Source organism: Mauremys reevesii, linkage group 3 (assembly GCF_016161935.1).
Source record: "Mauremys reevesii isolate NIE-2019 linkage group 3, ASM1616193v1, whole genome shotgun sequence".
NCBI classification, from domain to species: Eukaryota; Metazoa; Chordata; order Testudines; family Geoemydidae; genus Mauremys; species Mauremys reevesii.
In genome coordinates this window covers 106,187,801-106,214,267 of record NC_052625.1, presented here as the reverse complement: position 1 = coordinate 106,214,267, position 26,467 = coordinate 106,187,801, and the positions used below count along the sequence as shown (strand labels likewise).

Here is a 26,467-nt window from a genome sequence, read left to right as displayed (position 1 = left end):
AATTAACATTGCTTTGTGACTTGAAATATACATGCTGAGGTTCAAAGCAAGGCACTGGCAGCACAGAAAGTAAAAGTGTTTAGATGAAGCTGGTATGGCAGCCCAAGAAATATGCTACTGGACAATCTTCTTTCACCCTCCACTATAAATACTGACGAACCCCCGCATCCTTGTGAAGCTCTGTATAGGATCAGTGCCTTAGTTTGCATCCATATTACACAATTTACAAGATTGTGTCTGAGCCACTATTAGAGTTGTATTCTCAAGTATTGTTCTGAGAAACTCAGTTAAATACATCTTACTTTATGTCTGTCATCGGTAAAATAAGTTTAAGCTTTTTTACCAGTAGACGCAAGACAGAATTTCTTAACTGCTGCATTATGTAATTACTGAACCATATGTTATTACACTGCATCATACATATTTCTCAGCATTTTTGTTTAAATGCTTTCAGGAAAAGAGTGCTCTTTCAAATCATACTCTTTCAATGCTGCTTTCTGAAGAAATGAAACCTGTATCAAACTTTAATCTAGCAGCAGAAAAACAGCTTGTTTTGGCCTCCTTAAAAACTTTGCCCAAAAGGTAAGCAGGACTCAAGATTTTCAAAATGCTGGTGATAATTCCAAAACCACATAGAAAATAGTACCCAAAATGCAGTGATTAATAAAGGTGACAGAATACATTGTAGAAAACAGCACACAAAACTGCAGATCTTTGTGGTCATGTCAGGTGGCTTTTAACACACTAACACCTTGATGGAGCTCAACTTTGTCAATTAGTTCTAAATAATTACCACATAGGTTCCCTCTCTTAAAGCTGTGCCACTCTTCCTCAGTGTTGGAAGAAGCAAATCCACGAACTGGCATGCAGACGATACGTCTGGCCCATGCAAAGTCCTCTATTTAACTGACACCACTTGGGTGTAATCCTGGGGAGGGAACTGAAACTTGAGGTTGGGTAGAAACTTGGTGTTCTGCATGAGGGTGTGGCCAGAAATACTAGTTTCCCACTCTAGATTCTTGGGCCCAGATTGGCCTGAAGCAACCATTCTTGGAGATTTGGGGGCCCAGATCAGCTGATCTGGTCTTAAACCATCACCCTGAAGTTCAAAGATATGGAGAACAAGAAACTAGAGAGGCTCTCCCATAATGCAGCATACCACCCTCAACATGTTGCTGGTCCAGCCATAAAATGGGAACCTTGTAGAGCTATTTCATGCTAAGCCTGGATGGGGGGCTAATGACAAAACTTTGAAGTCTAGAGTTGTACTTTTCATTGGCTAAACCTACTTAGGGAGAAGATCCTGTAAATTCATTTTTTTTGGTGGGCTTACAGAGAACAAATCAATTTGTTCTTTACGTGTATTGAGATTGTAAATTTAAAATCTTTTCACCACAGAGCAAACGAGGGCACCGAGGAATATTTTTCCTATCACCAGCACTGCTAAGACATAGCGTAAAAATAAACACAAAAAAGAGTGCAAATGGCTGACCTGTAGGTATTTGGAACTCAGTGATCTCAATAGGCAGTAGGTGATTAAGGTTCATTTTCTCACAGAAGTGGTGGCCTTCAGGAGGCACAGAATAGAATAATACAATCATAGAATCATAGAATTCAAGATCAGAAGGGACCATTATGATCATCTAGTCTGACCTCCTGCAAGATGCAGGCCACATCCCTGCCCCATGCAAACCTCCAGGGCCAGTGCCAATCTTCCCTGGAGGAAAATTCCTTCCCGACCCCAAATATGGCGGTCAGCTGAACCCCGAGCATGCGGGCAAGACTCTCCAGCCAAACCCTCTGGAAAAGGTTATATCATACCATTGACCCATTGTACTATTTACCAGTGTGGCACTTAATTGACCTATTGACTAAGCCCTTTATCCTATCATACCATCCCCTCCATAAACTTATTTAGCTTAATCTTAAAGTCATGGAGGTCCTTTGCCCCTACTGTTTCCCTCGGTAGGCTGTTCCAGTATTGCACTCCCCTGATGGTTAGAAACCTTCATCTAATTTCAAGCCTGAATTTCCTGACTGACAGTTTATATCCGTTCGTCCTCGTGTCCACATTAGCACTGAGCTGAAATAATTCTTCTCCTTCCTGGTATTTATCCTCTGATATATTTAAAGAGTGTAATCATATCTCCTCTTATCCTTCTTTTGGTTAAGGAAAACAAACCGAGCTCCTCAAGTCTCCTTTCATACGAAAGGCCTTCCATTCCTCGGATCATTCTAGTGGCCCTTCTTTGTACCTGTTCTAGTTTGAATTCATCCTTCTTAAACATGGGAGACCAAAACTGCACACAATACTCCAAATGAGGTCTCAGGACTAGCACCTCCTTATCCCTACTAGAAATACCTCGCCTAATGCAACCCAAGACCGCATTAGCTTTTTAACGCCACATCACATTGCCTACTCATAGTCATCCTGCGATCAACCAGGACTCCTAGGTCCTTCTCCTCCTCCGTTACTTCCAACTGGTGCGTCCCAGCTTATAACTAAAGTTCTTGTTAGACATCCCTAAATGCATAACCTTACACTTCTCACTATTGAATTTCATCCTGTTACTAATACTCCAGTTTACAAGGTCATCTAAATCTCCTGGAGAATATCCCGATCCTCTTCCGAATTGACAATACCCCAACTTGGTGTCATCCGCAAACTTTATCAGCCCACTCCTACTCTTGGTTCCCAGGTCAGCAATAAATAGATTGAATAAAATCGGACCCAAAACCGAGCCTTGAGGAACTCCACTGGTAACCCTCCAACCGGACAGTTCCCCTTCAATACTACCCTCTGCAGTCTCCCTTTAACCAGCTCCTTATCCACCTCTGGATTTTCATTTCGATCCCCATCTTTTCCAATTTAACCAGTAATTCTTCATTACTGAAATCCAGATATATGAGATCCACCGCGTTTCCCTTGTCTAAAAAATCTGTTACTCTCTCAAAGAAGGAGAAATCCATGCTGTAATCTATCCCAGTTGCCATTTTAAGATTTTTCCATGACTTTGCATACTACAGATGTTAGACTAACAGGCCTATAATTTGTCACTTTTTTCCCTTCTTGAATATAGGAACTACATTAGCTAATCTCCAGTCAGTCGGTACAATGATTTATTAAAGATTATTAATATTCTAGGATGAAGATTATCCATTTACTTCCGTTAAGCTGTTCAAGTTTGGCTTCTACCTCAGATACCGTAATGTCTACCCCCATATCTTCATTCCCATCGGTCCTCTATCACTATTCCTTAGCCCTTCATTAGCCTCATTAAAAGACCGAGGCAAAGTATCAGATATTGTGACATTCCAAAATTAACCCTAATCTCCAAAGTTTTAAGCGGTCCCACTTCTTCTTTCTTGGTTTTCTTCCTATTTATATGGCTAAAAACCGTTTGCTATTGGTTTTAATGTCCATCTCCACTTGCCTTTCTCACAGCTTCCTGCACCCTCTGACCTCAATGAGGTAGGTTTCCTTGCTGATCCCTCCCATTTTCCACCGCTTTCTGTTTTTCTTAATGACCCTCTAAGACGCTTGCTCATCCAGCTCGGTCTAAAACTGCTACCGATACATGCCTCTGACAACTCCTGCAACTTCAACCTGAAGTAACCCCAGGCGTCATCTGCCCTTAGATCCCTAAATATGTTAGCCCAGTCCACTTCCCTAACTAGTCGCCTTATTTTAGTAAAATTAGCCCTTTTGAAATCATACACCCTAGTCTCAGATGCACTATTGATTATCCTCCCATTTATTTGGAAACGAATTAGCTCATGATCACTCGAGCCAAGGTTGTCCCCTACAACAATGTCCTCAACAAGGTCCTCGTTACTCACCAAAATCAAATCTAAAATGGCATCCCCCCTCGTCAGTTCAGCAACCACTTGATGAAGGAATTCATTAGCTATTACAAGTTGCTGTAAATGTATTTACAAAACACAACACTGCATGTCTATTCAGTGTAACTGAGGTTTAGACAGGTATTTTCATACCCTAATGTCTTATTTCTGCATTAAAGTAAAAAAGAGAGATAATCTTTAAAGGATATACTGCTTGAGTTTTTGCTTTTCCTTCTGTAGAAAGAATGTGACTGGAAGCAGATCTGACCTTGTGTTACCTTACAAACAGTGTCAGTGTGTCTACCAAAAACATAGCAGTTTTGCATATCCACTTGAGCCATACCTGGTTTTGATATCATCCAGGATTCCTGCATATGAGGTAGGAATGTCTTCTAAGTTCTCTCTTTTTTTGAATAGTTTGGGTTCTGTGCACCCAAACTACATCCAGGGATGCACCTGAGACTGCAATCTGTTCATCCTTCCCCTGCAAAGAAAGCATCCTTCCTGGAGTCTACTATAGCCTCAGTCCTGCAAATACGCATACATGTGCTTAATTTTGCTCACAAGTCATCCCATTAAGTGTTTACAGGATTAGGGTCTCAGCGAAAGTGCACTGTAAAGTGAAGAAAAACAAAGGAAAGCATAAGATTAAAATGTCGGTAAAGTAATATTATGGGCCTAAATCAGTGCTTCTCAATAGTGGGGGCGTGGAGGAGTGTTCAGGGTGTGTGCAGCGCTGGGGCCGGAGCTAGCCCCCGCAGGGGGTGGGGAGAGAGCGCCACACTTCCAGCCCCAATCCACCCCCAGACCAGCTCTGCCTCCAACCCATTCAGCCCCCAGTCCTGCTCTGCCCTGACTCCCTCTCTGCCTGCAGCCCAGCTTTGCCTCTAGCCCCAGCTCCTCATCTGTCCCCATTCTGCCGCTAGTTCTGCCTTCAGCCCAAGCTCTGTGCAGAAGAAGCCTTGACTGTCCATTAATGGGGGCATGGACAGATTCCATTACTGGTGGGGGTGGGGTCACTGGAAAAGTTTGAGCATCATAGACCTAGATGAATCTCTAATGCAGAAATTTGGAGTTTAAATATGAAACTGTAAAAAAAAAAATGCTGTCTCTGCGCGAGTGTCGGGAGCTGCACATTTTTTAATTCACTGACACTATGTGATTTGAAGTAATAAAAACAAATCATATGGTTTAAGTGCTAATTTGTGTAAGACAGTCAGTGTTATAGCTAATCAAAAAAAAGTCCAGGATGTTCACTTCAAAAACAGTCCATCCTGTATACGTATTTAAAAAGTTGAATACAATCTGAGTTTCAGCAAAGCATCAGTGGGAAATAATAAGTAGGAAGCTAAGCAGACCACCCAAGCAGCGTTTTGTTTCATGGTAAAGGTTATGGCCCTGATCCTAAAAATCAGTGTGTGTGGATGCACAGCTGCATCTCTACAGCACACAATTAACTTCATTGGGGGTTCACGAGGAGTGCCAGGCTGCTCATGCACAACGAATTGCAGGAGTGATATTTTCCTTTCGTAAAGGTTGTTGGAGAAATCATCTCATATCCAGTGGCATTATGGGGCCATAGGACAAAGCTGAATAGTAATTAATTACACACAGAAATTCTTTAATGTGTAAAATAATAATATGATGTGATGCGTTCTACAAATGAATATTGAATTAAGAATTATATATTTTTCATGGAATTACATTTTGAGAAAAGCAGGATTTATTTATTGAAGATATTAACTGATTTATTTCTGTAGATGGTGCTGGACAGCATCAAACCTGGGGTGATTTCTGTGTTGTATGAACATTGCGGAATGACATTGGAAAGCCTCCTTTTTTACATAGAAAAGGCTCTGGATGGCCGAAAAGCAAAGAGTATAGGGATTTTTAGTGATGGAAACTCCAGAGAGATCAATTTACTTCAAGGTAGGGGCAGAGAAAAGCAGAGAAACTAACTGGGAACATGTCAATGCCCTATCATGTTTAGGTATTCCAAAAGGGGAAACAGCATGAAAATACAAAGTTAATCAAGCTAGCAAATTGGTCACTGATCCAACTATAATTTGTTTCTGGCAGGTAGACCTCTGTACCTTCCATTGTAATCACTAGGACTCACCACAGGAGTAGGGGCTGCCTGGATGTAAAAGCTTGTAGGATCAAGGGCTTGATAATTAGTTAAAAGCCAGAGAAAATATGACAAAAAGAGATGGTACAGCCATCTCTGCTGTCATAAAAAAGGAGATTGGACACGTGATGCTAGTCCAAAGCAGCTAAAGGTCTGACCATGAGGTTAAATAAGGGATAAAAGGAAGATGAGAGAAACAAGTCGACACAGGCACAAAGAAAAAAGTAATAGCCAGAAGAGAGAGAATACATGGTACAGAGAAAATAAATTTAGAGAAGGGGGAACAGAGAGAGAGAGAGAGAGCGAGCAGTTACTAAAGAAATGGAGGACAAGAAATTGCTCAGGTTTGAAAGTTAGCACATTGCCCTTAAAAAAAGAGATTTGAGGAAAGACTGTGTTAAGTCCTGGGAAGGGAAGTAATGGTATGAATACAGGAGGGAAGAATTTTGAGCAGAATGAAACCCTCATGGAAATTTTATTTCTTTTGTTGACTTTTATTTAAATGTTTTTCAGGCTGCAGAATCAGTATTGAGAACATTCTGAGTCCTGAAGTGAGAGAATTTTGGGAGAAGCTAGGTTGTGTAATGTCTCCAGAGGAAGGTGGTTATGTGGACATCTTTGTTCCTCTGGCAGCATCAGGTCAGTTTTGTTTAAACTTCTGATATGATGGAGAATCTCCCAGTCCATTGTGTCCCTGTTCACTACTGAGTAGGGCTTGTTGAAATTGAGGTTGGAAGAAAATTGGGTTCTTTCTGTGGAGAATTTTGACTTTTTGTTGAAAAAATCTGAACACGGGAATAGTTTTGTGGGAGTTGTAGTTTGGGTGCCTCTTGTCCCCATTCTCCTCTGTGGGCCAAGCCTGAGCTAGACAACATCTCTCATGAGCCACCACAGGTATGGGGCTTCTATTATGCACAGAGGGATGACTGTGATGCATCGTGAGACATATAGTCCAACCAAGAAGCCTGGTTTACAGAGGAGAAGGGGGTATATAGGCATCCAAAGCTCGCATTAGACACAGTTTAACATCAAACCAAGCTAAAACATTACTTTTCAATTTGGTTCCACAAATCACATTGTTCAGAACAGAAATTTTTGACTTTGTCTGAAAGTTTTTGCTTTTTGCAGAAAAGTCAAAAATTTTCCACGGGGGTGGGGGGAGAAGAAACACTTTCAACCAGCTCTATTTGGAGCAGGGGCAGGGAGAGTCTTTTTGTTGTGTGTTTGTACAGTACCTAGCACAATGGGGTCCTGCTCCATGACTAGAACTCATAGGTGCTATGATAATACAAATGATGAGTGTACAGAGTCCATTAGAAAGCAGAATCGTTTCACACAGCTGCTAAGCTGATATATTCTATTTATATCATATTATTCTATTTATATCTATTATATCAAAGAGGCAGATATATTCTATTTATCTCATTCTCTTCAATTACCTCAGTCTGTTTGGGAGATATTAAAGGTTGATCTTGCAAGGTGCTGAGCAAGTCCAAAGACTTCTGAGCACCCACATCTGCCATTTGCTCAGCTTTGCAAGGTCATCTCCTTAGCTGGCATCAAGCAGGTCATTTTAGAACTAAAGAATAGTATCCACTCCTATTATGTTATTTTTCTTGTCTTGGAAGGAATAAGATGCACCTCAAAACTGGTGCATCTTTAATTCATTCTATTCTTCTTAGGGACCCCACAAACTCACAATATGTGTCTCTTCATTGACATTAGAATGAAACTGGAGTTATTTACTTCAATAGGGATCTCACGTCAAAACCAACAACTTTTCTAGTTTTTTGTCCATGTTAGTGGATGTGATTGTTCCTTCACAGTGTCATTTTGTTAAGATACACAGGACATCTTTCATGCTGTTGGTAAATATAGCAGAGTTTTCAGAATAATATGATAAAAACCATAAAAGTACTGTATCAGAGGGGTAGCCGTGTTAGTCTGGATCTGTAAAAGCAATAAAGAATCCTGTGGCACCTTATAGACTAACAGACGTTCTGCAGCATGAGCTTTCGTGGGTGAATACCCACTTCTTCAGATGCAAGACTGAGTACTGTTAATTCACAAAGACATTTCATGACATTTTCATCTAGCCTTGAAAAAAAGTTTAGATTCCTTTTGGTTTCAGATGAATGATAGTATGGAGAAAAACAATTGGCTAGTGGACTGTAGTGGCTGTGATATTTTAGTGATGTAAATAATACAGAATGTTATGAACTAGAAAAAAGAATGCATCTTTTCAGAGGCAGGGATAGAAGTCCTTTCCCAGCTGACTCAGCTAACTGGTGTGCTCTTCAGAACCCCCACAGGAATTGCAACTGGATCTTATCAGCACAGTAAGTACAGAAAGTTATTACACACATTTATAAAAGGGAGCTATGTGGCACATCTGGTATTTGGCCACATTTTACATGGCTTGGAGAAACTGAGTCAGCATTTCCCAAGTAAGAGAAAAATGGTTTATTTACAACTTAATATAGAGACTTATATTGCCCATAAGCAATGTAAGAATTATTTGATAAAAGCAAGAGAAAATTATTCTAAACCTGCTTTTGGAAAATGAGGGATAGAAGTAGGTGTATAGAGGAAGGATGTTGGTATTTGACCAATTTTAGAAGAGAAGCATGGTTTACTAAAGAACCAGTGTGATACTATAAAATCAAATCACAGATTTACATGATAGTGGTCTTCAAATACTTGACAGGCTGCCATAAAAAAGGAGAAAAGGTGTTTTCTCTTGCCACTGAGGTTCAAGATGCAATGGGTTCAAACTGCAGAATAGAGGATTTAGATTAAATCTCAGGAAAAACTTCCTAACTGTAAGACCAATAGGACAATGGAACAGACTGCCTAGAGAGATTGTGGAACCTCCATCAGCCTCCCTTTGAAAACTTCCAGTGGATAGCCCTCTGTATTGGATGGTTTAGACACAACAAATCCTGGATCTTGGCAGGGGGTTAGATGACCCTTATGGTCCCTTCTAGCCCTATAATTCTATAGGTTTATAACTTTGGCTATATTATTCTGCCATATTTTAAAAATTCCATTTCAGGAACAGCTAAGTATTGTTTGATGTAATGCTATTTGCTTAACTGTCAGGTTAGCACAATGAAGGCCACAATAAAAGCACAATGTCAAAGGGTAGGTGTCTTAAAGTATACATTGTGCAGAAAGAATGGATGGGGAGAGAGGAGTCTGGTACAGCCACATCTATATTCAGATGCTTCAAGGTGCCTGTTTTGTGTGGACCATGTAATGCACGTAAAAGTGTAATTAGCAGAGGTTTCAGGTCCTGAATAAACCTGAATGTACTAAATCCATTATGCTTTCAAAAGGGGATGTGTTTGACATTCTGTCACAGATCAATAAAAATCTGTGCTTGGTGTGATCTTCTGATTCAGCATCAGAAACTCCACCACCACCACCACCACCACGTAGTTGCAGAAACCATGATACCAGAAACTCTGTCAGTCTCCTGTTGAAAGGACATCAAACTCTACTTTAGTGTCAATTACATTTTATTGCCGTACTAATAAAAGTCAGAATTCTCCAGAACTATCTGAAATGTACAGCAGAGTAAACCAGGAAACAAAATTAGTCATGATACTGTGACCACTTTTGACCAGAGTGGTTAGCCAACATTTGGGAACTTGCGTATTGTTTCTGATAGGAGGATAAATTGTTGATGGAGTCAGGTATTTCTTTGATCCAATCCTGTTTCCCTGAACATAGTAGGAATCAAACAGGAGATAGTTTCTTTGGTCACGGTTCCAACTCTCTTTCAGGCAGTACTCTGCTCAAAAGCTCACACTTTCAGACTTTTTTCTCAGTCTAATGCTATCCAATCTTCTTAACTCCTTCTGTGTGTGTTTCTGCTGCAGACACACAGCTCTACCAAATCAATACCCCAGCTCCTGCATTGCTATATCAGTCTCCAAGGAAACACCTGAGGCTACATGGTTCAACTTCTACTCAAACCTTGCTGGGTGCCTGCATTTTGGGTTGTGGGTTCTATTGTTTCAGCTAAATGTTCCATAAAGAAGCTCGATTATTCTTACACTTATACTGAATGAAGGGCAATGGTTACATCTACCAGTTTCAGTGAGGTTTTGCCTAACACCCAGCATAAAAATATCAGTCCTTAGTGAATGGCTGGGAAAACAGAAGGATGGACCTCCCACCTCCACCTACTTCACTGAAGTAAAACTACAGACATGGCTCAGAATGACAGAGCTCCTGGAGGACGCACTGAAATCTGTCCGGAAGCAGATGCGACCATATTTAAGTGAGCTGCAGAAGAGTATTAGTGACAGGATTATTGGTAAGATGTGTCATTTTTCCTTTTCTAAACACTTATAAAAGGGTAAAAAAAAAAGGACTTGAAATTCCCCCCTCTCCCCCACAACTTTCATGGAAACATCACAACTTTAGAACTTGTCTCTTCCTTTCCCCGTTTCTCCTGTATCTATTTTGATGGGCAAACATTGTCTTGTGTCTGTGATGCACATTGTACACGACAAATATTAAAAATAACTTACTGCAGAATGAATACTTCCAATGCATGTGTCAGCTAACACAAAAGTGAAAATAAATAGGAGAGCTATCTGCATGATCAAAACAAAGAATGCTAAAAAAGTTAGAGTTGTTTTTAATAAAGTATTATATCCATCAGCAAACTAGGTCATAGAATATCAGGGTTGGAAGGGACCTCAGGAGGTCATCTAGTCCAACCCCCTGCTCAAAGCAGGACCAATCCCCAGACAGAATTTTGCCCTAGATCCCTAAATAGCCCCCTCAAGGATTGAACTTGCAACCCTGGCTTCTGCACTTGCATGAAGATGCTCAGATCAGGAACCATTGCATGCAGTTTGCCTAGCTTAGGCCCCCTTCTGTATCAATGCACGTGTACTATGAACCAAGACTATGCCCAAGAAAAGTCTTGTCAGAATGAATGCTCAAAAACCAGAGCATTGTGAGGATCTGTAGATGTTATATTGGAAGAACTCCAGTTACTGATAGGGCAACCTAGTTTTCTCCTAAAGATGCGTCTTTCAGCATACACTACTTTCAGAAAGTATCAAGCAGTAAACTGTCTCCATGAAGAGGGTAAGGTTACGTTAAATGGGTCTAGAAAACCTCTCTCAAAGTTGTTTTCTGACCCCAATCTCTATGTTTAGACAATATCCTTTAAAGCTGCCATACAGGCCCTGCTGACAGAGGGAGGGTGGGAAGGGGCAAAGGGTGCAATTGCTGCTCTCAGTAGCAGCGGCGGCCAGGAGCCCCAGGCCCTTTTAAATTGGCCAGGTGGGCCGCAGGGCTCCTAGGTGCGTGCGGGGTGGTTCCGGCAGTGGCAAAGGCAGCCGGGCAGGCATGTGGAAGCCCTGGCTGTGCCGGAAGAATGTGCCCAGCACCTTGCTGGCCACCAGCAGCACAGCTGGTAGCAGCTTGCTGAGCACCAACCAGCGCAGGTGCAGCACTTCCGAAATGTCAGGCAGACCGCGGGCCCAGCTGTGTGTGTGTGTGTGTGTGCGCGCCAGCCGCTGCACATTGTCCTGCTCAGCGCCCATGTGGTGACGCCACGCTGGGCCAGCAGCAGTGTAGGGCTCAGCTCCAGCCTGCCCTGCACGATATGCCGCAGCAACTCATTGACTGCCCGAATTGCTGTCGGCAGGCCTGCTGCCATAGGTCTGAGATTTCCCTATACTGGCATAATGCCAAGGATATGACTCTGACCTCAGGCTGAGTTTGCAGGGCTAGCAGTAAAAACAATATATTTTTAAATCCAGAAAGTGAGCACATTTGCTATCGTGTGACAGACAAAATTGTGGGACCTGGCAATGCCATGTCTAGAGTGCTTTTTTCAGAGCAGACACACACTCTGACCTTGCCTACACCGGATTTGTCTTTGCAGTGTTTAAGGCATTGGTGCAGCTACATCATTGTAGGTAGACTAGTGGCTAAAAACCCCAGTGTAAACAAGTTCCCTTTTGTTTGAATGCCCAACAAAATGTCAGCCTGCATGTGAGGTTGCCTATTTCCCTGACTAGAATATAGTGACTGTTAATGGTTATCAGCAAGCTTACAGTATCTGTTTGAAGGACTAACAATTAATGATCTTGTATTTTCAGGTCAGTTTATGTTTGATGCCATGAGCAGAGCTAAAGTACATACTAATCGAGAAACAGCCCAGACTTTCACTGAAGGATTAGCTGAATTGTCAAAACGAAGCTATGTAAGTAAAACTGCTAGGTTTTTAATAGTCAAATGAAGTGGTTTTTACGGTTATTTGCAGATCTCTTCCTATTTCAATGACGGTTGTACTAGGTTTGATGAATATTTATTTGAGGCTTTTTTTAGTTTCGATACCTGTTGACATGTTGGATCAGCCCACAAATACATAGGTAGGTGACAATCCATAGCTCTGAACAGGGTAGTTGCATGGACTCTGCATGCTTTTTCCTAGTTTGGAGTCCAAATTAGCAACGGGTCCTTTAAGAGTGGATGCTGAATGGGAAAACTACTGGCACAGATTGCACAGTGCTTCAGACTTTCCTGGTCAATCAGCCACTCCAATTAAGTATGAGGATCAAAATACTGGAAGGAAGCTCATGCTACAATAAATTTGTTAGTCTTTAAGGTGCCACAAGTACTCCTGTTTTTTTTATTGGAGCCTGTATGTCCCAATACTACAAGAAGCCATCCTGCACTGGAGAGAACACAGCATGGAGAAGGGGAGAGGGATTCCTACTGAGGACAATTCTGAGCATTGTTCTGGGTTAATGGAGGTCACGATGGTGTGATGGATTCCCTGGAGTGCAACCTGCAACTGGGGTACCACTGAGCCCTCTGGCTACCAACTTGGGATCCCTCGTACCGGGGCGGCTCTACGTTTTTGGCCGCCCCAAGCAGTGATGCGCGGGAGGCGCCCCGGAGCCGCGGACCTCCCGCGGGCATGACTGCAGAGGGACCGCTGGTCCCGCGGGGCTCGGCTGGACCTCCCGCGGCTGCGGACGGTTCGCGGGTCCGGCGGCTCCGCTTGAGCTGCCGCAGTCATGCCTGCGGGAGGTCCAGCCGAGCCGCGGGACGAGCGCCCCTCCGCAGTTATGCCTGCGGCAGGTCCAGTCGTCCCGGGGCTCCGGTGGACCTCCCGCAGGCATGACTGCGGCAGGTCCGCCGGCCCAGCCTGCTGCCCCCCCCCGGCTGCAGGGGACGCCCCCTAGATTTTGCCGCCCTAGGCACCAGCTTGTTTTGCTGGTGCCTAGAGCCGCCCCTGCCTCGTACACTGATGCTGTGAAAAACTGCAAACCTCTCCAGGTACTGCACTTACACAGTCATCCACAGGCAGGAATGCACCCAGCTGAGTTACATGAAAGTTTCCCCTAGTCATTCATGAACTAACAATAGAGAGGCTCCAGCCAATTCCCCCAGCTCCCTAGCCTAGGACCCCGGGATGTGCCATCCTGTCCTGGTCAGAAGCCTGAGCAGTGTAAGTTTATTACCCAGTCCACCCCTCCCTCAATGTGGAGAGGGCATGCACCAGCTTTTGTACACTGAGCAGATTTCCCAGGCACATCAACACACTGTTTAAGGTACAATATAAAACAGATTTATTAACTATAGACAGATTGTAAGTAGTAAGTGTATAGATCAAAGTTGGTTACCTACAAAATAAAAGTAAAATTGCAATCTGTTTTATATAAACTAGGCAGGATTTGAATCAAGCAGTGTCTCGCCCTGATAGTATAGTTCCTTCAAACACAAACTGGGATTCTCCTTTCCAGTCTGGGACCATCTCCCCAGTTCAATCTTTGTTCTCCAGATGTGTTTCCAGGTGTTGAGTTGTGGGGGGAGAGAGACCAAGTGATGTCACTTCTCCTCTTTTATAGTTTGCTATGAGTCAAGCAGTCTCCATTGTTCAGGTGCTCTCTCTGAGAAGTTTCCATTCTATACAGTCCCTAGGATAGTTGTTGTGAGTGTGGATTCCTTTAATGGGCCATCAACAGCATCGGGCTGCTCCACTGTTGCACCTGAAAGGCTGGTTGTGGGTGTTCCCAACCTTAACATATTTCAATAACACACAGAAAAACCTCATAAGTTCACATACAATGACAGCACATACAATCCAACAGGATATTAATGTTCAACAGATCAAGATTTTTAAAGGATACCTCACAAGGCACACTTTGGACAAAATCTATCATAATCATATCACCATGGTAAATCTGGGCATGCCACAGTACTGTTTTGCAGCACAGCATGCCACAGATAGAAAAAATGTTGGAATGTATTGAATAATATTTCCTGCACGCCTGTAAACAGGAGCAGAGGTACAGGATGTTGAAAAGTTCTGTTGTTGGGTTTAAATACCCTATTCAATTGGAATGAAAAATAGTAATATTAAAACCTTTGCCAAACAGTCAGAAATGCATCTGATTACCCCTCCCACCAGCAGCATATTCCAGGAGGGAGTTGGCTGTCATGTTAGAGTGAATACTGGCAGTATTGCAGGACATAAAGGAAATAAGATTTAAACTAAATGCTCTTAATGATCCTTTTCAGCTGGCTTTTGAGGGTCTCCAACACATGATCTGTCTGTATAAAATTTCTTCAGGTTTAAGAACATTTAAGGGGAGAGAAAAGAATAGAATAGCAAAAAATAGAAACTGCAGCGTCTTGCTCTGCTGTTGATTTTCATTTGCAACCTCACTGTTGGAAAAAAACAGGCTTAGCCCGTGGTCTAATCAGCCACTTTGAAAACTGTCAAACTTATACCAGATTGGGCTGTTTAGGGGATTGTTTTTATCTGCCTCTTTCTGGTCACAGGCTTACAGCAGTGTTGCAAAATATACAGTCTTGGTCAGCTAAGCCAGACTCTAATTAGAGAGAAAAAGGAGAGGGATAGGAAAGAGAAGAAATAAGGTAGGGAAGGAAAAAGACACATGAGGGGCTGGGGGATGAAGTCTTACATCCCAAGTGGGGTTGGGATAAAGCCAGTGGAAAGTAGCAGTGTCACTTGGGTCCCTCTCTTAGGCCTGGTCTGGTCAGGACATCTCTCAGGATCAGGATGAGAGAGGCCCAGAGTCCCAGGAGATGGTGAAGCTCACTTCAGTAGTAATTTTTTCTCCCTAAAATCTTTAAAAACCCCAAAAGGGAGTGTGTGGAACAGCTCATCCCTTCATTATTTTGTCCAGCAATTAGGCCTATTTTCCAAAGCATCAGATTTGGTCCACTGATTTCTAGTCCTCTACTCCTTGTTTACCAGGCGTGATCTTAACACAGTCTGAGTTCTATCAGTAGGCCTTTTTGTTTGGACTAATTTAGTCTGTCAATTTTCCACTTTTTCTTTCAACATTTTTGGTTGTAGGTTATTGCGACACTTTCTGAACCTTCACTCACTTTTTACAGTTGAGCTCACAATTAAGATAAATTTGTACGCCCAGTTATCTTCATCCCCTATGGATGCAGTAAGTGTTAACAAGTCAAATCCACTGGATCAGTCAGCATGAACCCCAGTCTCCTCCTCCCTCTCCTTTAGCCCACCCAGACTTGCATTTACAAGATCTTCAGCCTCCATCGGCACAGGGATTGGAATTCTGAATCTCCTCCCCAAATTTCAACCTGTCTTGTCTTTGGGGCTCTTCATCCCCGTATACACACACACTGTTGCTTATAAAGACGCAGCCATTAACACACTATCCAACAAGCACCTCGTGATAACCCATTTTAGTGTGAAATTTACCCATTTTGACCTTAAATAATGTTTATCTTAATTTTATTTTTGGTTACTTAGGAAAATCCTTTGGAATTTCCAACATTTTTTCCTGCTGAGGAAGTATAATACAGAGAGCTTAGCAGACAGATGGTGACTAGAAGACAAGTCTTGGTGCATTCATTAAGGAACAGTGACCTCTTTCAATGCAGCTCACTAGCCAGGGGTTTGCAACTGACTGGGTTAATGCACTTACCTTTCCATTCTTGAGGTCTAGTGTCAGTTCCTGTTTTAGGTCACAAAATAATATACATTTGGTGACCTCATCTTTGTCCCTATGGGACACCAGTCTGCATCATAAATCCACTGCTCTGGTTGAACTAGTGCTTGATCTGTTTATAAGCCAAGTAAGAGAAATGTAGATCCTCAAGAAACTGCTTGGAGAAAAGGGGGCCTGAGCACTGGAAGCTAAATTTGACTTTAATAGCTAGAATCAACACTACCTGTCAAAGTTATGATTAACAAAGACATCTAATGACAATGATAGAGATGCAGAACTTTAAATATGCTATCTCAAGGGATTGTTACCCATAGGAATAGTCTTAGTGCAGTAAGATTTCCAAAGTTAATAACATTTTCCAATGAGCCATCAGCTGTTATGATCAATCACAAATACATATTTAGCTTTCTGTTAGCCCATGAAGTTGGCCATTATGAAGTTAGATTTTTCATTTGTGCATAAACTATACTGATCAAGTTCAACATCAGATTTTTCAAATACTAAACAGCAGTCGTATATATATTTTAAAACCTGTCATGATAATAAATACCACTATATTTCCTATTTTAAAAAATTACTGCTAACACCAACATTTAATGTATGGATGCAGGTACCTGAAAGTATTTGAGCAACACAAGAATAAATACACAAAAAACCATACGTGATTTTTTAAAAGTTACAGGACTCTGTTGTTTTGCTCTCAGGGAATAGCAAAGTACACAACTTTCATAGAACAGCAAACAGCAAGCTAAGGCCCCAGTCCTGCAATTCACTGCACATGAACAGACCTCTGGGCCCTATGGAGCCACACCAGTGGGGTCCACCTGGGCACAGGGGTTCTGACCACACACCAATTACAGGCTGGATTTATAAAAAGGCTTTGTGGGCACTCTTGTGATAATAGTCCCACCATGGCACTGACCCGATAAAGACTTACACACATGCTTAATTTAAAGCATGTGAGGAATCCTGTGGAAGTCAGCATGCATACTCATGTGCTGAAAGTTACACACACGTGTAAGTCTGCAAGAACGGAGCTGCTTTTTGTTTGGGAAATTGAAACTATATCCCCCTCCTGAGCTGAGATCCCACGGTCAAGTCAAGCTCATGTAAATTATGACGACCGAGTTACAGCATAAACACTGTAAATAGTGTCACTAGTTAGTGTTTCTTATAGAGATGGTATCGTGCTAATTACCTATGGAATACTAATCCTAGTCAGCTACGATATGATCTTTTTATGGAAAACTGAGCTGAAGAGAACAAAATAGCGAAGAACTGGAGAAGCCAAGTCTGTGGTTCCTTCAAATGATGGGTATGAAAAAAGCTTCTGTTTAATCCTCAGGAGGAGGATGCAAAAGAGGCTGCCACCCAGAGCCAAAAGCCTAACTGCCACATCAGAGCAAATGAGCCAACATTTGAGGCGGTGGCTCAGTTGGTAAGGAAATCAATGATTCCTAAATACCTTATTGTCTTCTGTAATGTACACGTTGGACCGTTAGTTTCTTTCCTACAGGAAAATATTGAGAAAAGTGAAAAAACTCCAGCAAAGTAGATACATTGTTTGTATCTAGTATTTTGAAAAAATTGTTACCCCTTAGGTGGATGTCCAAAAATCGTAATTCTGTTGGAATATAGTTTGCAAACAGACCTTAGAATGGGATGCAGCACTTCATGTTATTGTTGTGACGATACATTTACCTTACACATAGTTCATCCTCAGCATCATTGGAGTTAAAGCTTAGTCTTGTTTATGTTCTGTAATCAAGAGAATTATCATGCTTCTAGATAAACAAGAATCTTTGTTCTCTTTGAGAACTTTAAGGTGGTATTATGCTCTACCAAGGGTGAGATCTGGGTTTTAATCTCCAAATCAGACACTTCGGGTGAAATCCTAGCTCCACTGAAGTCAATTGCAAAACTCCTGTTGATGTCATGGGACCAGGATTTCACCCTTAACCTCAGCTACCAGGAAAATGGGGAAGGGGAAAAATAGCTTTTCCTCAAGCAGTGCTGCCTAGCCTCTGTGTTCAATCATAGGCTTTCCCCTGAACCAATTTTGAACATGTTCATTCCACAGTGTGGTCAGGCTTGTCAGTAGGGTTTCAAACTTAGATGGGATGTTTTTCTAAAGGATCTGCTCTAGGAATTATTCTCGGAAAGTTCCATGGCCTGTGTTACACAGGAGGTGAGACTAGATGTGGAGATCCACAGATAGGAATCGGTATTTGCAATCCCACAGGGCTCTCCTGGGAACTGCAGTGGTGAAAGGAGAAGAACATGAGGCTGCCATTCCCAGGAGCCAGTGCCCCACACTGGCAGCTCCTCTGGCATGGCTGTACCACCTTCAACACTGCCCCCAGCCCTGCCTCTTCCACGCAGCTGTCCGCGTCTCCTGTCTGGGAGCATGCACACTGCTTGAACACAAGAGCGATCAGGGACAGCTGCTGCTGTAGTGTGGTATAGATGCACCGGAGGAGCTGTTGGCACAGGACGCTGGCTCCTGGGAGCAGCAGCCCCACGTTCTGCTCCTTTCACTGGTCAGTTTCCGGGAGAGTCCCGCAGTTCCATGGATACCAATTTATATCTGCAGATATAAATTTTTATCCACACAGGGCTCTATAGATGATCACAGTGATCCCTGCTGACCGTAAAATATTAAATGTATGAAACCGGAGTTCTTGCAGTTTAGGATATAGATTAATGTGTTGACAAGGGTATTCCCCTCCTTCTCTCCTGGGGTGGGGGAGGGAGAGACACTGTAATTGTTTGGGGCATGCTGTGTGTGTTGGACTTGCACATGTGTCAATTTGGGCAAGGAAGAGGTAGAGGAAAAATTACTGATAAACATCAATAGTTTTTCTTCTTGGGTGTATTAAAACCAGTAGGTCGGATTGCAATGGTGCAAGCAGGTATTCTGTTCTGTCCCTTTTTCATTGTTTTCTGGTCCTCCTCCTGCCCCATGCTTTTCATTGTAAGATAACCACTGCTAACTTACTCTCCATGTTCTGACTGTAGGATAAAAAACTTCAGGGGGACACCGCAGACAGACGAACTAGAATTGCCAGGGAGCTCCTGACAAGTGAGAAGAACTATGTACACATGCTGGAAACTGTGAGGGATGTTTATGTTACACCACTGAAAGCAGCATTAGCATCCAATCGAGCCATCCTAAGTCATGCTAATGTTCAAATCATCTTCTCTGATATCTTGGATGTCTTACAACTCAATAGGTATATTCTATATGCTGAATTTTAAATTTACTAAGAGTTTTAAATATTTTGGGTTAGACAAAAACCAAATCAGTGCAGTTGCTGCACGGGTTAGTGCCATCTGTTGCATCTGTGAATTTTCCGTGATGAAGAGAAAGATGGTCTAGGATAGGACACTACACTCCTGACTGAGGTATAGGCTGCCATCCCCTTAATTAGCTGCCATCCCCTTACTGACCTTACCTGTGAATGGTGGCACATAATATGGGGCTTTGCAGAATATGACCAGGCTGTCAACATGAAAAATTAAAATTGTGTTTCAGTTTTGGTGAAATTACTGTAGATTTTACACCCTGAATGATACAAAAGTATAAAATCCTGCCTGACTAGAGCTAGTTGAGAAAATGCTCAATCCTATGAGAAAGCACAGTACTAAGATAAAAAAGGGTTATAGATTTTGGAGGCAGCGTAGTCTAGAGAACAGGTTACTTGATTAAGAGTCAGGAGTCTAGGGGGCATTCCCAGCTCTGTCACTGACTTGAGCTACTCAATCTCTGCCTCAGTTTCCCCATATTTCTTAAATTGGAAGTTATACTTATCACATTTGAAAGGGCTTTTGAGAGCTATAAATAAATCATACTTTGTAAGTGCTAGGTATTATTTGTCAGTCAGAGTGATGGTAATATACAGGATGACAAACTGGAATCTTGTTCTACAAATATCCCTTTGAAGTTTTAAGATGCTTGAAATGTCAGTAATGACGACGGTTCTGATCCTGCAATCATAAGTGAATGGGCAGATTCTGCATCTGCACAGAGCCCCACTGAAGTCAATGACGCTCTGCTTGTACAGGAGTTCACTGCATAAATCTGATTGCAGAATCATGGTCTAGAGGGGCTCAAACTAAACTCCAGAACTGTAGTTCTCAATCAAAGTTCATAGCTCAAACCCCTCTCTAGTGGGTCAGAGTTGGACACCCCAAACTTTGGATCTGGATTCTGAATCCTGAAGTTCAAGAATTTTCTTTACTGTACTTTTGGTTCTGCCCACAACAGAAATATGAAGGTCAGATCAGAATCAGTTCCATGTTTTTGCTTCATGCCCAACTCTAGCAACCTTTATAAAAATCAGTTTCAGTAGCAACTATTGCAAGTCTACAAACAGAAAGGAAGAGGCTAAGATAAATAGTGAATTAAACAAGCAACATGATTTGGAAGAGACTGCAAGGAAAACTGACCTTAGTAAAACATGGTTACATAATAAAAGGAAGACATCACAAGAACGTAAGCTGGAGATCTGGTTACTGAAAAATAGTTAAAAGATGAAAAGTTATTTTAAACTTTGGATAAATAAAATCTGTAAGAGCTCAAAGCTGAGGTATTGTAAAAAACAAACTAAAATACCCCACCCTCCCATTGGAAAACATCTGTCAAACATCCGAGAAGATGTAGGTATTAAGTAAACAAAGGAAAAGTACCAAAGAAAGTTCCATTAACCTAGATTAAAAGTGTTCAGACTGATGCAAGACGTACAGATTTTAACAATGATTTTATAATGTATGCCAGGAATTTAGACACAATTAATCTTACAAAGAAAAATCAACATAATCATGTTTTTATTTTCCTTGCAAGTTCTGTGTACATTTCCCATTCCTGCAGTTTAAAAAAAATTAGTTGCAATTCAGACTATTAGAAACAGACCCCACGCCAACATTACACAACAGTCTAACATTCATCGGTGCTATGGTAGCTACTTGGAACTGGGGCATCAGTACCTGAGAAAAGAGATGTACTGTCAATGAAAAAATATATGCATTTCCTTACGCAAAACTTTGGATAGCTTAAAAGAGGTGAGCATTGTCAATCTTTCAAGGCAGTAACAAAGGGCTGATTTTATAAGTTACCCACATTTTTAAGGTTTAAATGATAAAGAACTTATATCATCATTATCATCCAGATGGATCCCAAAGATATACAGAAATCACTTCACATCACTCAACTGCCAGCTCTGGGACAAAAACATGGCAATTGTTTAACCGCTTACATTAACTCTAAACAGCGCTCTAGGACAAGCATGAGAAAACTATATCCAATTAAAACTAGAGCGGGATTTATTTATTTTTAACACTAGAAAGAATGTAGTTATCCAAACAGTAATTTGGCCAGGAAACTGTTGAAAGACAGACATCTCTCTCTATTTATTTCAAATGCAGGCAGTTTTTAAATGAGCTGACAGAAAGACTTCGGGAATGGAGTCCATCCCAGTGCTTGGGTGAAATATTCACTCAATTTGGCTGGCAGCTTCAAACATATACAAACTTCTTCAACAACTACACTGTCATTCTGAAAACCATTGATATGGTAAGTACTATAGAACTGTGAAAATACAACATATGCCAGTCTAATGCTCACATTTATTTTGTTGGAAATGCAAGCTAATATTCCCACTTAATTTGGTATAATAAGAATTCGGTTTAATGAATTATGTTTCTTTTTATGGAATCCATTCCAATATTGATATTCTTGGCATGCCAAAATACAGAAAATTCTAAAACCCAGGAAAATACCAGTCACGCTACAGAAGTTGCATGAAAATCAAAGAGATGATAGTCTAATTAAGACAATTAGCCTCTGCTTCTTTGAGGTCTTTATAGGGTTAAACTTGCCTGATTAAATCTGCCATTTAACACCTGTAGTGGATGTACATTACTGATCAAGATTTTAGAAATGCCCATGCAGTCAACTTGTATAAACATATACCGTAATGTACGTACAAGGTAAGGTTTGCTTGCAAACATAGCTGTATGTGTGTGCAAATCCTTATTGTGCACGTGCACTGGAGTATTTGTCTCCCAATTAACAAAAATCAGAATGCCTTCAAAGCACATGGCACATGCACAGAGATAGAACCTTGGTGGCCACCAGTTTTCTTGTTTAGCCCTGCTTTAAATCTGCAATGGGTGCATTTAGAGATGTTACATAATTCCAGCAAGAGTTGAGTGCTAGAGTTTACAGACACTTAATGTTGGCAGAACTAACATATAACCAGCCATTTATGCCCCCTTTTCATTTTAATATGTGCCATTAAATGTAAAAAAGATCATCCTTCAAAATTATTACTACTTCACCATTTGAACCCCCAACTCTACTCTTGGTGATAAAACCCAGGGAACAAGGTTTGCTTGTGCATAGATGCCAGAATACGTGTCTCACTGTTCCCTTGCTTAATCCATTCTTGCAAGTTGGAGAATTTAGGCTTGGAGAGACATGCTCATCAAGTTCATGGTCCTCATTTCTTCCTGCCAAGAGGCAGATTTGTACTCACTTTCTCGCTAAGGTTTAGAAGGTCACCCAGCCTAAGAACAGGAATTTCAATACTGTTGCAGTTACTGTTCTGGAGGGTTGATTGCAGACTACCAAAAGACCAAAAAAAAATACTTTTTGGGGGAGAGGTATGTTAAAAGTTTTGATTTACTCTTCTTGATGGATCACATATCCCTTTAAAGGATACATTTGTACTAAATTCTGTTACAGCTGGGAATATAAAAATCTTTATAAAAATAATTTTAATTACAGTATGAAGAAAAAAATCTTCAGTAGGCTGGTCTCTGATAATCAAGTTATATTGATGAACAAACTTCTACCTTTCACAGTGCAGAGAGACCATTCCTTTATTCCGTGCCTTCCTGAAAAGACACGATAAGACTGTCGTTACTAACATGATGAGGTAAGGTCTGTGGTTTTCTCACTGTGACATAACATAAAATCAGAATTCTGGGCTTTGGATCAGGTCCACTGTGAATATCCCAACCCACTTCCCTCCCAACTCAATTTTAAAAGCAGTATAAACAAAGTAGTATTTAAATGAAGTCTTAGTGCAAATACATACACAAGTCATAGGAGATCATGAGTTGGCCCATAGCACGTTTGTACAGTTGTAATTCTTCTTGGACTAAATGGATCCAGTATTCATGATATTTTCCATGCTCTATACTTTCCTCTTACCTTCAACATGGGTTCTCTACCAAAGCATAAGAACATGATTATAAACTATGATGAAGTTTGTCAGACCAGATTGGTCAGATTTTTAATGAAAAGGACTCTCTGGCTTTGAATCAGCGTCATAGTGGAACCTTAGCAATTCCTGTGTTATGCCTTGCAGTTGAGAGCCAGACACTTGAAAAAACTTAACTGATTAGCAGACTTCTCAAACTAGTAGACAGACTCATCATGTGTGTGTGTTTGGCACATTACTTCATGCTGATACTTAATCCAAGACCCTCTCAGTACATAAGCATCAGAAGTCATGCTGTATAACTTACAATACATGCATCACTGAATTACTCAGGTTCCTAGCTAACGCTTGGATTATATCTATGTGAAATGTAGCCTACAGGAGCTGCTGCTATGTCCTTCTAAAAGGTTTGAAGAGTATCTTAATCTTCTTTATGCTCTGAGACTGCACACTCCTTCAGAACACGCTGACCATGAAGATTTGACTGCTGCAATCAAGATGATGAAACAATACAAGGAATACATAGATCAGGTTTGTCACCACAGTTGTCTGTGTTCTCTCCTTTCAGTGTGATATTCTTGCCTTGTCTTAGGAGGCATCCACATGGAGCCAGGAGATTTAGGAGAGAATAAGGCCATGAGTTGCCTTCCATCTCAGGTACCTTTGCTGGGAAGAGCTGCTTCCCTCTCCAGTCCCAAAGCCAGGAGGAGACAGAGCAGTCCTGTAAACTCTATTCTCTCCTCATGACCCAAGTTTCTTTACAGTGCTTTCTGAGGGACTTTGTAGAAGCCAAGACATTTTCAAAGTCCCAGTTATATCCAGTGGTGGTTCTAGGTTCGCACAGCAGTGTAAAGGGAGTATAAAACGGGCATAGTCCCCAGATGAATACCACACACAAGAGGGATTTTCTCAGATGGTTAGATGCTGCTGGAACATGATAGGGATGAGGGCACTACGCACTGCAGCTGTTCTTCCTTGGTGGATGGCCCATACTAACAGCTATACCAACAGCCTTACTCCTCCTCATCCTCTATTTTCTATGGAAATAGAAGCTAAGCTGGTTCATCAGGCATGAGAAAACACCCACCAGCTGGTAGATTTATTCTGTAAGAAAGTGCCAAAAAACCCCAACAAAACAACACCTCTCTACACACACAACACATGAGTTCAAGCATGAGGATTTTGTCAAACTCTTTATTTTTCCTTGGAGATTTTACACAAGTTATTTTCTTGATCAAAAGTCATTGTGGTAAATTTAGTTTAATCAAATTGCTGTCTAACGCAAATATCACTGTACCATCTAGAATTACCCATGAATAAATTAGGGTCTCTTATAAAGCCCATTGAAGTCAGTTGGAGTTTTTCCATTGACTTCTGTGAAATTTAGATAAGACCCTTACACAGAACACAAGCTCCTCCTTTCCCAACCTTTGTGAAGTTATTTTTGGTCTAATATTAGTTTATTTTCTAGCTAAAACTGAACATGAGCAAAGATGAGCAAATGCTAAATGCACAAAGAATCATCCAGGGATGTCCTGTAAGTACTTCATTTTCCTTTCAAACACTTTAATGCATTTAATTTCGGCTCTGATTTACACCAGCACCTACCCCGCTGTGAGTTCAGATTTAGGTAGTCCTTCCATTATTAGTCTTGTTTGAGCACTCAAATTCTGGCCCATTGAAGTCAATGGCAAAATTCTATTTACTTCAATGGGGCTCTAATTTTATCTGAGGTGTATATATAATTCCACATGCATAATCTACTTGCAAATGAATTTTACAAATATGACATTTTAAAAGGCTTTTCATGGCCCTCTCTGCTTGGAGACTAAGGCAGACCTTTGCTCTGAGGCTGGGCTTAGGACCATTCCTCGGGAAGAAAACTGGGAAGGGATCTTATAAGGGTACAGAGGATAAGACCCCTCCCCCACTTTTCTGAGGGGTTTGGGCCAGGGAGTGGTGAAGGACAGTGCTCACAATCAGCTTTTAAAGGGACAGCACAAACTTTTAAAACCTCTCATGAAAGTCTCCCCTCTAGATCCTCTAAAGAGGAGAAGAAATCTCCAAAACTGGGGCTTTAAGCAAGAAACCTGTCAATTAACCTTCCTAGAATTGAGTACAAAGGGCGCTCTGACTTCACAGGTCTTGGTGTTTTTAGAAAATGAAGCAGCACCACCACCACCACCAACCAAAAAAACCTTGCAAAGTTGAGGGAGAGCTGTGTAATTCTTCCTCATCTGGTTTATGAGGGTGTGATTAAGGTGGATTGGGAATTCCTTATCAAGACCTACTTGTACTTAGACTTAATTACTTTGCCTGAGGTTCAGCCTGCTGTGGCCTCCTTAGTAAAAGGAGGGAATTTTCTCAGACAGTCAAACCCACAGACAAGAGAGTAAGATAATCACTTATACTGAATGTAGATACAGCAGTCTCAGCCCTGAGAGTATTGGCTGCAGTCTTTTCTTGGGGAGGTCTAGGCTCAATCTTCAAAGTACCTGTGAGGGAACTGGAGCTGCTTTGTAATGATTTTTAAATATAGTATATTGACCTGGTTAGTGGGGTGTTTATTGTATGAATATATTTGTTTAGTCTAATAGTATCTGTAAAGGAAAAAGCAGGAAGGGAAGAATGACGACTCAAGATAAGCCATTTCTCAGCAAACACTTCATAGTTGTTAAGAGACAATGCTAGGACAGGTAAAGCCTGCAAACCAGAAGATCAAAAGAACTGTGGCAGGTTTAAAATGAAAGACTCAAGAGAGGGAGGAGTTTGGAGGAAACATGACTGAGGCATCTCAAAAAGTTAGACCTGTCCAGATTACTATCAGAAAAAAAGAAACCTTTAATTAAGAGACATGCCTGTAGACCCGGGATTGGCAACCTTTGGCATGTGGCCTGCCAGGGTAAGCACCCTGGTGGGCTGGGCCGATTTGTTTACCTGCCACGTCTGCAAGTTCGGCTGATTGCGGCTCCCAGTGGCCGCGGTTCGCTGCTCCAGGCCAATGGGAGCTGCGTCCCTCAGCCTGCGCCGCTTCCTGCAGCCCCCATTGGCCTGGAGCGGTGAACCGTGGCCAGTGGGAGCCGCGATTGGCCAAACCTACGGACATGGCAGGTAAACAAACCAGCTTGGCCTGCCAGGGTGCTTACCCTGGTGGGCCGCATGCCAAAGGTTGCTAATCCCTGCTGTAGACAGTTTCAAAATCCTCTTGTTCCTACCCTTACAAACAATACTTTGGTTTTAAAAGGGGAGGGGAGGAGTGGTCACTATATACCACTGGT

The 26,467-nt window shown here is 41.6% G+C and overlaps 1 protein-coding gene and 1 long non-coding RNA gene across 10 annotated transcripts in view; one reads left to right on the top strand and one right to left on the bottom strand.

The window, feature by feature from the left end:
* The window catches only part of ECT2L (epithelial cell transforming 2 like), a 63,988-nt gene that overhangs the window by 16,301 nt on the left and 21,220 nt on the right, over positions 1-26,467 (top strand). For 7 of the 9 annotated variants that reach the window (XR_005596312.1, XR_005596311.1, XR_005596314.1 and 4 more), the window contains 13 exons: positions 455-582; positions 4,084-4,222; positions 5,604-5,772; positions 6,485-6,610; positions 8,218-8,310; positions 10,113-10,295; positions 12,103-12,206; positions 17,309-17,401; positions 18,982-19,196; positions 21,388-21,535; positions 22,828-22,901; positions 23,564-23,720; positions 24,661-24,726. Coding sequence is in view for 5 of the 9 variants with exons in the window: in XM_039530895.1 (XP_039386829.1) it covers positions 455-582; positions 4,084-4,222; positions 5,604-5,772; positions 6,485-6,610; positions 8,218-8,310; positions 10,113-10,295; positions 12,103-12,206; positions 17,309-17,401; positions 18,982-19,196; positions 21,388-21,535; positions 22,828-22,901; positions 23,564-23,720; positions 24,661-24,726 (1,695 nt within the window). In the remaining 4 variants the exon portion in view is untranslated. Of the gene's footprint in view, positions 1-454; positions 583-4,083; positions 4,223-5,603; positions 5,773-6,484; positions 6,611-8,217; positions 8,311-10,112; positions 10,296-12,102; positions 12,207-17,308; positions 17,402-18,981; positions 19,197-21,387; positions 21,536-22,827; positions 22,902-23,563; positions 23,721-24,648; positions 24,788-26,467 lie in introns of those variants that run through there. The other 2 variants (XM_039530897.1, XM_039530898.1) reach the window with 2 other exon arrangements.
* Positions 13,609-23,233, bottom strand: LOC120401224. The gene is made up of 4 exons (XR_005596316.1): positions 23,064-23,233; positions 22,819-22,860; positions 20,413-20,478; positions 13,609-14,030 (listed from the first exon to the last, which is right to left on the bottom strand). It is a non-coding gene; the product is annotated as an uncharacterized LOC120401224 (long non-coding RNA).